Source organism: Bactrocera tryoni, chromosome 1 (genome assembly GCF_016617805.1).
Source record: "Bactrocera tryoni isolate S06 chromosome 1, CSIRO_BtryS06_freeze2, whole genome shotgun sequence".
Lineage (NCBI taxonomy): Eukaryota > Metazoa > Arthropoda > Insecta > Diptera > Tephritidae > Bactrocera > Bactrocera tryoni.
This window is the reverse complement of record NC_052499.1, coordinates 87963099-87976080: the sequence shown is the minus strand read 5'-3', so window position 1 is coordinate 87976080 and position 12982 is coordinate 87963099. Positions and strand designations below refer to the sequence as shown.

At 37.7% G+C, this 12982-nt stretch overlaps 3 protein-coding genes across 3 annotated transcripts; all 3 read right to left on the bottom strand.

Moving 5' to 3' along the window:
• Positions 1-1867: 1867 nt before the first annotated feature.
• LOC120766749 lies at positions 1868-2720 on the bottom strand. The gene is made up of 2 exons (XM_040092421.1): positions 2609-2720; positions 1868-2530 (listed from the first exon to the last, which is right to left on the bottom strand). Exons 1-2 carry the CDS (start codon positions 2654-2656, stop codon positions 1934-1936), a joined length of 645 nt encoding a protein of 214 aa, XP_039948355.1. The 5' UTR covers positions 2657-2720; the 3' UTR covers positions 1868-1933.
• A 1592-nt stretch (positions 2721-4312) lies between these two features.
• On the bottom strand, positions 4313-5305 carry LOC120766638. Its single transcript, XM_040092256.1, has 2 exons — positions 5179-5305; positions 4313-5104 (listed from the first exon to the last, which is right to left on the bottom strand). The coding sequence occupies exons 1-2, from the start codon at positions 5224-5226 to the stop codon at positions 4484-4486; spliced, it is 669 nt and encodes a 222-aa protein (XP_039948190.1). The 5' UTR covers positions 5227-5305; the 3' UTR covers positions 4313-4483.
• Positions 5306-5905: 600 nt separating this feature from the next.
• LOC120766676 lies at positions 5906-6785 on the bottom strand. The gene is made up of 2 exons (XM_040092317.1): positions 6688-6785; positions 5906-6604 (listed from the first exon to the last, which is right to left on the bottom strand). Exons 1-2 carry the CDS (start codon positions 6733-6735, stop codon positions 5963-5965), a joined length of 690 nt encoding a protein of 229 aa, XP_039948251.1. The 5' UTR covers positions 6736-6785; the 3' UTR covers positions 5906-5962.
• Between the last annotated feature and the right edge of the window lie 6197 nt (positions 6786-12982).

Here is a 12982-nt window from a genome sequence, read left to right as displayed (position 1 = left end):
ATGCGTGGCATAAAGTGGCTTTTAATGCAAGGCATCGTAAAACAGTTATAATGTAATAACTTGATAATGTATGTATGAATTTCGGAGCCGTTTCTTGACGTGAAGTGTTGCCTTGCAAACGTGAGTAAGAGTGGAATACTGGAGCAGCAAAAATAGTGAGCAGCGAGTGACGAAGAAATGCGCGCTTAAATATACCCCACTTCGAACTAGTCTATATAAAGGATGATCCATCCGAGGTTCACTACTTTATAAAAGAAAAAAACAAAGAAACTTCAAATTTAATGGAGTAACATTCTTGTGCATTTCTTCTTTGAAGATTATCTCTTTCAAATGTTGGCCGCAGCTACGTCTCAGATCGTTCATCTGTTGAGTCCAATTTTCCACGACTCGTTCGAAGATATCAACTAATGGCACGCGTGATGTTTTGCTCCAAAGCCTGAATCGAAGCGGGATTGTCCGCATAGACATTAGAATTTACATATCCCCAGAGAAAGAAGTCTAACGGTGTGATTTTGCACGATCTTGGTAGCCAATAGACGTCAATAAAACGTGAAATTTTCTGTTCACCGAAGTGTTTTCTCAATAAATCCATTGATTGATGCAATGTGTGGCGCCGTCTTGTTGAAACCAAATGTCGCCGAGATCACGAGCTTTAATTTCAGGCATAAAATAATCGGTTGACATGGCACGATAACGGTCGCAATTGACGGTTACATTCTCAAAGGCATCATATTTGAAGAGATATGATTCCATGATTCCACCGTCCCACAAATCACACCAAACCGTTGTTTTTATAAACAAAATTTGGCTTGAAAAAGTCGGATATTTTTGGAACTTTTCAAGAGCGCTTACAGGTAAGCGATGTCGCTTACAAAAGACAACTCGGAATCGACTTTCCACGGTCTTCGCGGTTCCACGGTATACTCTCTGCTCCGGTTGTTATATCTTCTTCACTGCGTGCAAGACATGGTCTATTCGGTCGTATATTGTCCAATATTGAATGCGTGAATTTTCGCAATCAAATTGAACGTTTTGGAAACGTTGTTCAAGCCTTAGTGTTGCCATGAAGAAAAGCCAAACAATACTGAACAAAAGTAACATGACAGTTTGTCGCGACTCACGCGTGATCCGCTATTGATCAGCTATTGAAAAAAGTACTTCTACTTGGATCACCCTTTAAATAAATAAACTACATTCGAGGGATAGAAGATCAAGGATTTCACTAAATATGTGAATGGTTCTTTTTCTGCGGTTTAAGAATTTGGGGCCTTACTATGCGGCCGCTTGGTAGTAGCGGACATATTACATACATAGTATAATATTTGTTTAAAATACATCTGTAGTTTTTTATGATTTCGCTATGAGCGAGACAATAACTAATATTACGGTTTGGTTCCTTTAGACTATCTTGATCTTGATTCGCCGACAGAGGCTTAAAAGCGGACTGGGATTCAAATGTTTAGCAATGCATTTCTGATTGTCCGAACAAATTAACTCAATTGTTTACATTTCTTCCAACGTATATATCAATTCAATAACATCACAATAAAATTTATGTATAATTAAATCAGAGCTTGGTGTAGATAACTGCCGGTAATTGGCACAGTTCTAAGCCTGTAAACAGTGACAATTGACTTATCGACCCTGGATGCTATAAAATATATGCATTCGATGCAGGCGGTTCTTATCAGCGTATTTCGTATACATTAGGGTACTTCACGGTTAACGGCCATGTCACATCACCATTGGCAACGCTTGGGACCCCATGTGATAGATTAAGGGCGTTTTATTCGAGGGAACAAGTTACCGTTCAGAAATGACGAAATGGAAGGAACTGGCATTAACTTAATAATAAAACAAATAGTAATTAAATGTGCAGAAACTAAATTCTAAATCCAACTTTATTTTTGTAATCTAGCGCCTCGTTGGAAATTTAAACAAACAGTTCGTCAAACTTTTCAAGTTTCTTTCCATTGTCGGTTTCGGCTGTAAATGCTTCATGCCATTGAAGGAATCTGCTTTGCTTTTCCTTTTCTTCGGTCGTCAAAGTGTTCACATATTCCGCATATGCATGGTCGAAATTCTTAAACAACTCCAGGACTCGCATTTCGAATTCGTCCTCGAATTTATTGTATCCGTTATTATCTAAAGCTGTCTTTAGAGTGATTTTCAATTTCGAATCGTTGGGCATGTGCTCATAATCGTCTATCATTGTAGAGAAACTAGCCATGTATTCCAAAAGTTTTGTAACGCTCTTATCGTCCGATTCCAGTTTGAATTGAGAAATCTCTGTTCCGATTTTAGACATGCGTGTGATATTCGCTTGTAGTAGATCATCTTTGACTGCAATTTCATTGAGTTCCTTAACAGCGTTATTGACGACTACGCTGCCTTCCTCGAGTATCCATTTGTATAGTTTACCTATTTCGCTAAAGGTAGAAGTCATCAGTTGCTCTTGAGCGTTCTGTAGTTCAGATGTGGACAATTGATCGTCGGACTCACGTTTCACATGCGGCAATGCTCGAGAGAACTATTAAATTAGATCATATAATCATCAGTGGGCTTTAATATTATTTGGTCCCCAGCGACTGTGGTATAGGAATCTTACCTGCACCAACAACAAAGCGCTAGCGACGAGAATTAAGAAACGTTTCATGATTTCAAAAGTTGATTAATTCAAATTTACAGGTGATTTATTGACAGATGGACCTATAAAGTTGGACTAATTCATAAATCAAATGCAAAGACCTTTTATATGCTCCACCTTCAGGGTGATATTTGCACGTATGTAAGCTTTATTTTTCGCGCAGTTCAATTAACAGCAGATAAGTGGCAAATATTAAATTAGAAACAGTGCAGCTTCTGTCTAATAAACAACAAGTGTTAAAAATACCTAATTGAACTGATTACCTTGTTTGCTCTTTGACGAGATTAATTTGTTATTGATTCCCCTATGCACGTGTGGATGTATATATGGATGTGCAAAAGTCATAAGAAATATACGTGATTTATGGGCTGCATTGATAAGAGCTGCTGCATAAGCTTGCATATCTATTAGTAATTACAAAAACAAATGTTCACATGTCCGAACAAATAGGCACAAGGTGACAGTTCACTGATCATACATTTAAGAAGGTATAGCCGTGCCCACTAGAAAGACTGACCATCTCAAAAACTTGTATGAGAGATCTATTTGCCAATACCTCAACGTTGAGAAAGGCAAACAATAATTCAAAAAAAAACTAGGTACTCCATTCTTATAACAAATATGGCCAAACGAAAGCATGCTCGACGATTGAAATTTAAGTGTGCTCTGTCCAATACAAAAAAAAGATGACCCCATAACCTGCGCTAACTACCTTATCTCACGGTAGTTAATAGTTGGCCTCTTCAACATCGCGTATAAAGCCCAAGGTCAGCGAACTGATTGGATCTTATAAATGTGGCTTCAAAATCAACAATTGACTAGATATTCAATCTGCGCCAAATCTTGGAAAAGTCCTGCGAAAAGATGAGCGACTCACAGCACCCAATCGTCGATTTCTAAGCTGCTTTTGACAGCATGAAAAGGAGCTGTCTTTATGCCGCTATGTCTGAATTTGGTATCCACGCAAAACTAATACGGCTGTGTAAACTGACATTGAGCAATACCAAAAGCTCCGTCTGGATTGGGAAGGACCTCTTCGAGCCGTGTGATACCAAGCGAAGTTTCAGAACTCTTCAACCTATTCCTGGAGAAAATAATTCGAGCTGCAGATCTGAATAGAGAAGCCACATCTTCTATAAGAGTGTACAGCTGCTGGCGTACGCCGATGATATGGATATCATTGGCTTCAACAATGGCTCAGTTAGTTTTGCCTTTTCCTGACTGGATAAGGAAGTGAAGCAAATAGGTAGTGAATGAGGGCAAGACTGTCATCAAACAAACAGTCGCCGCACTCGCGACTTGGCTCCCATATCACTGTTGACAGTCATAACTTCAAAGTCGTAGATAATTTTGTCTATACTGGAACTAGATCTAACACCAACAGCAACGTCAGCGTCGAAATTCAACGCAGAATAACTCTTGCCAACAGGTGCTGCTTCGGACTGAGTAAGCACTTGAGAAGCAAAGCCCTCTTTCGACGAACAAAGCTCAAATTCTACAAGTCAATCATCATCCTCGTCCTGCTATTTGACCTAAGGACTTGGCTACACTTTGAATCTCCCAATTGGCGCTAAGCAGCGAAATGGAATAACGACTGGCGCGCTGTTGTAAACTCGGCTATAACCCCGCTAGACATTGCTTCTACACTAATAAAGAAGAGTAAGATTTCCTCAACGTATGCAGTGGATATGAAGTTCCATTGCACACTACTTGAATTTTCTATTTCATTAATGCGGTAACTACTTATACTTGAATACAACCAAATAAAATTGAAATTAAAAATAATATTTTTACATTATGCATATTAACAAAAATGTTTGTGTCTATGTTTGGATTTTAGGATATTTGGTCAAAGAAATCGCCGAATTTGTCAAATTTCTTGTCCTCATCAGTTTCAGCTTTGTAGTCATCATACCATTTCAGCAATTTGGCTTCATCCACCTTTTCGGCTGGTGTTAGTCCGCTGACATATTTACCGAATTCCTGGTCGAAATCCTTAGTGAGTTGTACGACTTTTTCCTCGTAGTCTTTCTCAAGCTTATTGTAACCATTATTTTCCAAAGCTGTCTTCAATGCCGCCTTCTGCTTTGAATCGTCAGGCATGTTTTCATAGTCCGCCATCATTTCGGCAAAACTAACCATATAATCTAAGAGCTTCAAGATGCTCTGCCCATCTTCTTCCGGCTTAAATTTAGCAGACTCTGTTCCAATTTTGGACATGCGTGTTATGTTTGCTCGCAGGAGTTCATCTTGCACTGGAAGAGCTTCCAGTTCCTTAACAGCATTATTAACTACTACGCTACCCTTTTCAAGCACCCATTTCGATATTTGTACTAAATCGTTCAAAGTAGTGACCACAAGTTGTACTTTTGGATCCACTTCTTCGGAGGAGGAGTTTTGGAAGAGAGCAAGCACAGCTTCAGCACTACGTTTCGTTCGTGGAAAAGCGTGCGATGACTGTTAAAATGGGTTATTATTAAATTTAGTGCGAAGAACTGAATATATAGTGTATATTAGTATAATATTCATACTTGCAGCAACAGTAGAGCGCTAGCGATAAATATAAATATCCGCTTCATCCTTATTGCGGAGATTGAAAATCGGAAGCAAAATACTAAGTAGCTGAAGAATGATGAAAATCGAACTGAGTTACAGACAAAACGCAATGAAAATTTATACAAAGGTTTCAAGTTCTCTGCCGAATGCTCTGTTGCGCAAAGCGTAGGGTCGCTACATACATATATAATTCTAAACAATGATAAGAGTTGATGTGTAATTGAGCAGTGAAACGCAAAAGCTCAAGATTAAAAACTGTTTTCACTTGTTTTGTTTCAAATTTATATTTAATCGCATTGCGTACATATTTACATATAAAAAAAAAGAGTTTGACCCTTCTCTTATACATATTAGGAGCGTTCTTAATCTCAATGATCGGAATTACCTTCGCCGATTAATATAAAAAAACCTAAACAAAAATTTCAAATTCTCAATTTTTAATCTCCAACCTCACGAATATCAGCCTATTTATTTAAAGTATCATCAAGAATCATTACTTTTTAATACTCTTCAAGAGTAGTTCTCCAATAGAGGAATGGGCTTACGACCCATACACCGTTTACATTACTTACACGATCTAACGTTTACTTGCTTTTAGGACTTTTTATCGCAGATAGAGTATATTACTTTTCTTCTCTATTTTCACCGTCATTCTGTAAAGTAAAGCTATTTTCTCACGAGATAAGTAAAATTACACAAATATACATTTTCAAGTCGAAATATTTATTTTCTTCTATCATTCAAATATCTTGCGATAATTTAAGATAAGTGGTCAAAGATTTCGCCAAACTTGTCCAGTTTCTTTTCTTCATCAGTTTCGGCCTTGAAGTCTTCGTACCAGTTAAGTAACTTGGCTTGCTTAATCTTTTCCTCTGGCGACAAAACCTTAACATATTCACCGAATGCCCCGTCGAAGTTCTTGGCCATCTGCAATACCTTTTCTTCGAACTCGCCCTCAAACTTGTTGTAGCCGTTGTTTTCGAGTGCTGTTTGCAAGGTGTGTTTCAGTTTCGAATCGGCAGGCATATTCTCGTAGTCATCCATCATTGTTGCAAAGTTAACCATCGACAAGAGGAGTTTCAGAATGCTCTCTTCATCTTCTTTCAGGGTAAATTCACCGGCATCCTTGGCAACTTCAGACATGCGTGTGATGTTCGCTTGTAAGAGCTCATCTTTAACTGGGATCTCCTTCAACTCGGTCACGGTATTTTTAATCACAATGCTGCCCTTTTCGAGTATCCAGGTGGAAAGTTTAGCGATTTCGGCTAAAGTGTAAATCATCAGTTGCGCTTGGGGGCTGTCCTCTTCGGATGAGGATCCCTCAGAGTTGTGAATGCTCTTTTGTGTATGCGTTGCAACAGCGACAGACTCACGCTTCATATGCGGCAGGGCATGGGCGAACTATTAAAATAAAGTAAGGAATATATATTTGTAAGTATTAAATATATGCGTAGGTATTCCGTATTTATAGCTATGTATCTTACTTGCACAAACAGCAAAGCGCCGGCTACGAGCAACAACGAGTACTTCATTTTTAGCTAAAGATTGTTTATTCAGACTCACTGACTATAACAGTTCGAAATCTAACTGAATTGAAATTAAAGCCTATGGCTATTTATACCATTTATTTGCAAGCATCACATGGCATTACCCGTGGTCTAGAAGTGAAAAAGAAATACATTAATCAGAAAAGCTCAAAAGCTTTTCAAACAAAAAAAGTGTTTGGCAGAATTAGATTATTCTATAATTCGACTAACTCAAGTTGCAGTGATGCAGACGACAACAAGACTTTGCTATGCACAATTCGTACTGATAAGTGGCAGTAATTAACCTTTGGCAGGTGCAATCAGTGGCTTATTAGCCATAGGGTCTGAGAAAAAAACGAGTAAGAAATTCTGCAGACATTTTTGTCAAATATACTTTTTGAAATAAGAAAAGCGAAAAGTGCAGACACATAAACGGAGAATATGTAAGGCAGCGTAAACTTTTACCGTTAGATATGACTAAGTTCAGGAGAAAAATCATCATGTGTTATGACTAATTTATTCTTCGATACGGGTTATAGTGCTATTGGTAACCACCGTTATATCATTCCAAATATATAGCCTGTGTGCATTATATTCGTTCAGAAAGGAATATTCACAATTGTTATAACCCAGTGATTACCCTCCTCTCACCCAACAACGCGAATTTCTCATCCACTTACGTGCGGAATCAGGCGAGTCATGAAAGGCAATAGAGTTTTTAAGCGTCGAGATCTAACAGTTCAGCTACAGCTAAGGCTTAAAATACGTTAAAAGATTACTTGGGTTTTCGGTTTTCAAAAAATGTATTAAATTCTACAGCAGCTCTAGAATATTGTCTACATCTGCGTAATAGTTTCGGAGCTACAACCTTGAGAACTTGTGCGCTTAAGGTTAGCTAGGCTAAGTGCACCGTCTTTAAGCGCGTTTTTCTCGAAACTGTGAAGTCGGTTTGCAAGATTTCTCGAGAACTATTTAGCCAATTCTTATAAAATTATACACAGGTCTTTGAGATACAATTCTTAAAGATTTGGACGAAGGATTTTTTTTCGATTACAATTATTTGAAAGGAAAAAATGTCGCGAAATTATCACTGAAATTTTAATTTTTTGTAAAAATGTCCGCCAAAAATCTAATTTTCAGATTTCTTCCTACGTCCAAATTCTAAGTTAAGGTCTTAACTCAAACACTTATTTTTTCACTTGAGGTGATCCTGTAAGGATCCCAATAATTTCAGAATTTATTTTTATTTTTGTTTTCAATATTTCTTTATTTATTGGATATGCTTGGTAAAGCCTAACAATAAGTATTTAAATCTTTAATCTATTTAAAACCAAAGAAGTTCAAGAACGTGGTTGAGCTTTTTTTGGTAGAACGTTGCTCTCTAGTATGCTGGTGGATCACTTTTTAAACGTGTTTGATTGCAGGGATTTGCCAAGGCATTAGCCCATGGGTTTGGATGTTCGCGAAGTTTAGACTTATACATACTTGTATGTATCTCATTTTGCTGTTCTCTCTCTTCTTCTTTAATTCTCATTGTTCAAAGTATTTTAGATTGGAACCTTTGTATTATTTTTTTATTTTGTTTATTGAAAGAAAGCAATATGGACATTTTAATTTCGGAAAGTGAATCAGATAAATGAAATGTGAAGGGATGAGAATTAAAATCATAACAAATGCGACAGAATGGTTCGTTAAGTCCAAAATTTGATCTGCAGGATATTAAATTTAACTTCAGACAGGAGAAAAAACTGCTAACGGTTCCATTCAGAATTTTTACTAAGAGTATACATCAAGCATTTCCCTACGATTCGAAAGTGTAGTAGAAATAAGTTTTAAGCCGCTAGAGTATGGATGAAGACTTAACATAAAATCATCGGAAATTCCCTAAGGCGTAAAGTAAAAATTGTGGTCTAACTTGTCGGAATGGATTTGGTAACTTTTCCAATATAAGTCTAACCAAAGTTGTATGTTTTTTCGTAACATACTTATATCTAAATCCTTTGGACCAACTATTTAATGTATTCTAGAAGAGAACGTTACGGAGATATCACTGCTGTATTTGGCAAATGCAATAGCGCTGAAAATTCAGTGAATTAATATAAAATTTGGTTGTATCTAGAGTATATAACAATGCGTAGTTCAGCTCAAGAAGTTATGCATTATATGAGTATGCAGTATCTTTTCCAAATAGAAGCAACCCGTGCATAAGGATTCAGAGTTGCTTGTGGTCTTGTGTCCATATGAAGAGATATACGCTTGAATCTGAACCTTAAACGCAGAACCTGAAGTTTACTTCTACAACAGGGCGCCTAGAATTTTTTTATGGATACTTTCCATATGTTTACTTTAATATTTACAGATTAGAAGGTTTTGGCTGAGTAATTTAAAAAGAAGCCAATAAAGCGTGACAACATGTCAATACCTTGAAAATTTTAATCTTTTAATTGCAAATGTCCATCTGCTCTCATCTTCTGGTTAAAAAAAGCGATACTCCACAGATCACAAAGCTACTAACTGTGGGATAGTGCACTTTTTGTTTAAGACAAGTCTACCAAAAATATCAAGTTAATATAAATTAATTTATAATTAGAACTTCAAAATAGTTCGCCGCTCCATACTTACCGAAGGTATTTATTTAAGTTTTTATTTGAATTCAATTGAACTTAATGCATTTTCGCATTTGCATATTGCTCATCCTCATTTGCGGTGTGTGTTCTTAACGTTACACTACTATAATTACTTTTCTGTTTGCCGCATTCTTGTTGCACACTAATGAAGTCACATTTGCGAGGCAAGCGGGTTCTAACTTAGTCAATGTTTGTGTTGAGCTCATTTTCTCATTTCACAAATTTATTTGCATATTCCAGTTGAACGTATTTGCTCTTCAGTTCAGCCACTGGCACTTCCGTTCATTAATTTGCGCAATTGCATACACACATTTATACATATACACCCGTGCATACATAAATACATATACATACTCACTTACATGGTTGCTCATTTGATAGATATCCGCGTGGTCTCCGTAAGTGCGAGGGCAATTTGAGTAAACACACCGTGTGAATTGGCGTCCCTATGCATCTACATATGTACATGTGTCTGTATGTATATACTTGAGCAATTGTCCACCTGTCCTTTGGCACTTCGAACGCAAGTACGTATACATATATGTGCTGCTCTTCAATCCATCCATCTAAATCACTTAACTTGACCGCTATTCAATCGTTTTCAATAAAACTTCAATTACATTTGCTGCACGGATATTTGCCTTCTTCCATTCACTCGTTGAGCTTTCCATGAGGATTTTCTCTTCTTCACCATACCATACAAACCACTTCCTTTGCTCTTTGTAATTGTATGCTTGTATGCATGCAAACAACCACAATGGGTTCGAGAGCTTCCCTCTCTACTTCGGTGCACACTTCCCAGCAACTTTGCTCTATCCGGTTTTAAGATACAAAGTTGCTTTTTTGCTATTGTAACGGTATTTAACGATTGAGTACCAGACTTGCCTGCTTTCTTGCTTGCTGCTTTACAATCCTCAACGGCTGTTTCCGCTTGTTACAACCCCCAGCTACAGGTTCAACTAGATGGTTAAATAGGAAAAAGTGCTATATTTACAGTTGTGAGTATTGAAAGCAATTCACTGCGCTTGTTTGTTTCATTTCCCTTGCTTTTTTTGCGCAACAACTGCGAATATTTACTTCCTCTGCTAACCTACAATTAACTGAGCGCTTTCCGAGCTTCAGTCGAGCAACATAGCTAGTCCTCAACCTTCAACGCGCCATTGCAATTTTCATTAATTGTACGCGGACCGGCAATGCATCGGCGAGATGAATTCCCAATACAACTTGACGCCCTAAGGAAGTGTGGGGTGGGTTTGAAAAGTTGCTCCATATCTTCTTACGTACAGTTGTGGGCAGAATAAAAGCGAAACTCAGGCATATCTATTTTAAGGTTGCTGGGGGAAAATAGTTGAAGTGTGAAAAAATCGGGGTCTAAACACGATTTTAGGAGAGATGTTTCTGTTTATATACGTACTTGTATACTGCTAAGAGCAAAAGTAGTAAGACTTTGTTTATAATTTTAAAATTCCTAAACTTATTCTTCAAAATATACATATATTGCCTCCCTAAAAGTAATTCTCCTTGTCACCAATATCCTTGTGGGAATATTTTCTCCAAGCTTCGAAGCAGTTGTTAAAATCAATTTCCGGAATAGCTTTCAATGCGTGTAGCGATTAATGTCTTCATTTTTTCAAAACGGTTCCCCGAAGCAGTCCTTTGAGTTTGCCGAATAGCCAGAAGTCACAGCGATCTAAATGAGACGAATAAGGTGTTTGCTTTACGATGTTACTTGAAAATTTAGCGAAAAACTCACGAAGGATCAATGCAGTATGCGACAGTGCAATATCGTGGTGCAAAAACCAACAGTTGTCGGTCCATAATTCCGGCCTCTTTTTACGAAGAGCTTCTCACAAACGATGAGTAGCACTCAAATAGTATTCCTTTTTGACAGTTTGGACGGTCGGAAACAATTTGTCTATTCTCAACACCTCGATAATCGAAGAAACTTGTCAACAAAACCTTGATTTTCGACCTTCTTTGAGTTGCTTTTTCGCCTTCGAGTCACCTTTGCCACGATAAGCATAGATCCAATACTCATCGCCAGTAATAATACGCTTTATGACATCTTGATAGTCGGAAAGCATTATTTCATGGACGTCAACTAGGCGCTGTTTTTCGAAAACGGGTTGATCTTCAGGTGATCTTGATGGCCGTTCTGGGCGTGATTCGTCGTCGACGCGTTCTCGACCCTGTCTGAATAAAATCAAAAAGACTTGCTCGCGACAAACAATTTTCACAGAAGGTATTTTCCAACATTCTGAACGTTTCGGCACCAGAATAATTTCTCTCATCGTAAAAATCGTCGAATGCCCTTTATGTAGTTCAAGAAGGCAACCACTAACGATTATTTTGATGTGGCATTTGGCACAGATGTCACTGACAGTCATATCAACCTAAAAAACATGTTTCGAGAAATGGTTTTCCCGCGAAATTTAAATTAAGAAGTCTTACTATTTTTTGTCCTCTGTGCATATTTTATGACGATGACTATATTATTTTGCCCACTAGTGTACATACTTATTTATGATGGAGTAGAACATTCGTGTTGTTGTACATCGTTTGGTCGGTTGTTGATTGGTTGCAAAAAGCCTTAAGAAGCTACTTTGATAAAGAATGCTGAAATGCTACTTCGAAAAAAGGCTCTACTTATTAGTGTTTCTCCACCTTATACAACTGTTTTGTATGCGTGTAGTTGTTGCTCACTTCATTATAATTGTACATTTGAGATTGAAAGCCGAATAAATCCCAGACGAGTTGAAATCGAATGAATAGTCGACATTAAGTGGTACAACAAAAATTAGCAAATTTTTCATCTTACAGGCTGCTCCAAACGAATACGCGATCTCGTATATGCGGTTTTGTGGAACTAGCTAAATATTACTTAATATATAACTACTGTCTGGAAATTGTGATGAGTATCTTATATTATATGCATATGATATGTGGTCACAGTTTAATCTCTTTGTTCCAAAATATGGCCTGAACTACGCTCATCTTTTTCATATGTTATACAGAGGCCTTTAATTAACTTCGTTTGTATCGCGGCTTCCTAATCATCTTGCCTCCTAAGTTAGAGCGTTCAGTTTAGTCAATAGATAAGAATCAAAAGCGTGAGCACAGCGGTAACATATGAGAAGAGGCTATATGGATTCAGAGTATTGCAATTGCGGCACATATTGAATGCAGTCACCCTGTAAAGTGGTGGTTATTCTCCCCGCGTCAGCAAGGAGCCAGCGGCTCATTTAACTACTCCTTTGACTATTTATTTTGCGTATTATGCATTGAAGTAGAGATTGCCACCATTTCCAAGCTCTTTCTTAGTTTGGTAAATTGAAGAAGCTATGGCAGAATTTAAGTTGCATTTACAGGGCAGCAATTACCTGCTGCACAGCTGACGCTTTCCACGCTTCTGCTTTGCCTACTTAAAATTAGTGCTGAGTGCTGAGTGCTGAGCATATTTACAAACGCCCACAGCCTATTGGCCATAATAAGGTGCCGCGAGTGCGAGAATGTTTGTACAGCGAGGTTGAGGGCTGACAGGACTCTGAATAGTTGAATTGCAGAAGGAATGAATGAACGAATGACTGAAAGAATGACGAAAAGGTGTTATCTGATTGCAATTCTGC

Excerpts from the sequence above, each read along its gene's own strand:
- LOC120766638 (XM_040092256.1), bottom strand. The coding sequence starts at position 5,226 with ATGAAGCGGATATTTATATTTATCGCTAGCGCTCTACTGTTGCTGCAA. Across the intron at positions 5,105-5,178 it reads GCGCTCTACTGTTGCTGCAA|TCATCGCACGCTTTTCCACG; the intron begins GTATGAATATTA and ends CCATTTTAACAG.
- LOC120766676 (XM_040092317.1), bottom strand. The coding sequence starts at position 6,735 with ATGAAGTACTCGTTGTTGCTCGTAGCCGGCGCTTTGCTGTTTGTGCAA. Across the intron at positions 6,605-6,687 it reads GCGCTTTGCTGTTTGTGCAA|TTCGCCCATGCCCTGCCGCA; the intron begins GTAAGATACATA and ends TTATTTTAATAG.
- LOC120766749 (XM_040092421.1), bottom strand. The coding sequence starts at position 2,656 with ATGAAACGTTTCTTAATTCTCGTCGCTAGCGCTTTGTTGTTGGTGCAG. Across the intron at positions 2,531-2,608 it reads GCGCTTTGTTGTTGGTGCAG|TTCTCTCGAGCATTGCCGCA; the intron begins GTAAGATTCCTA and ends CTAATTTAATAG.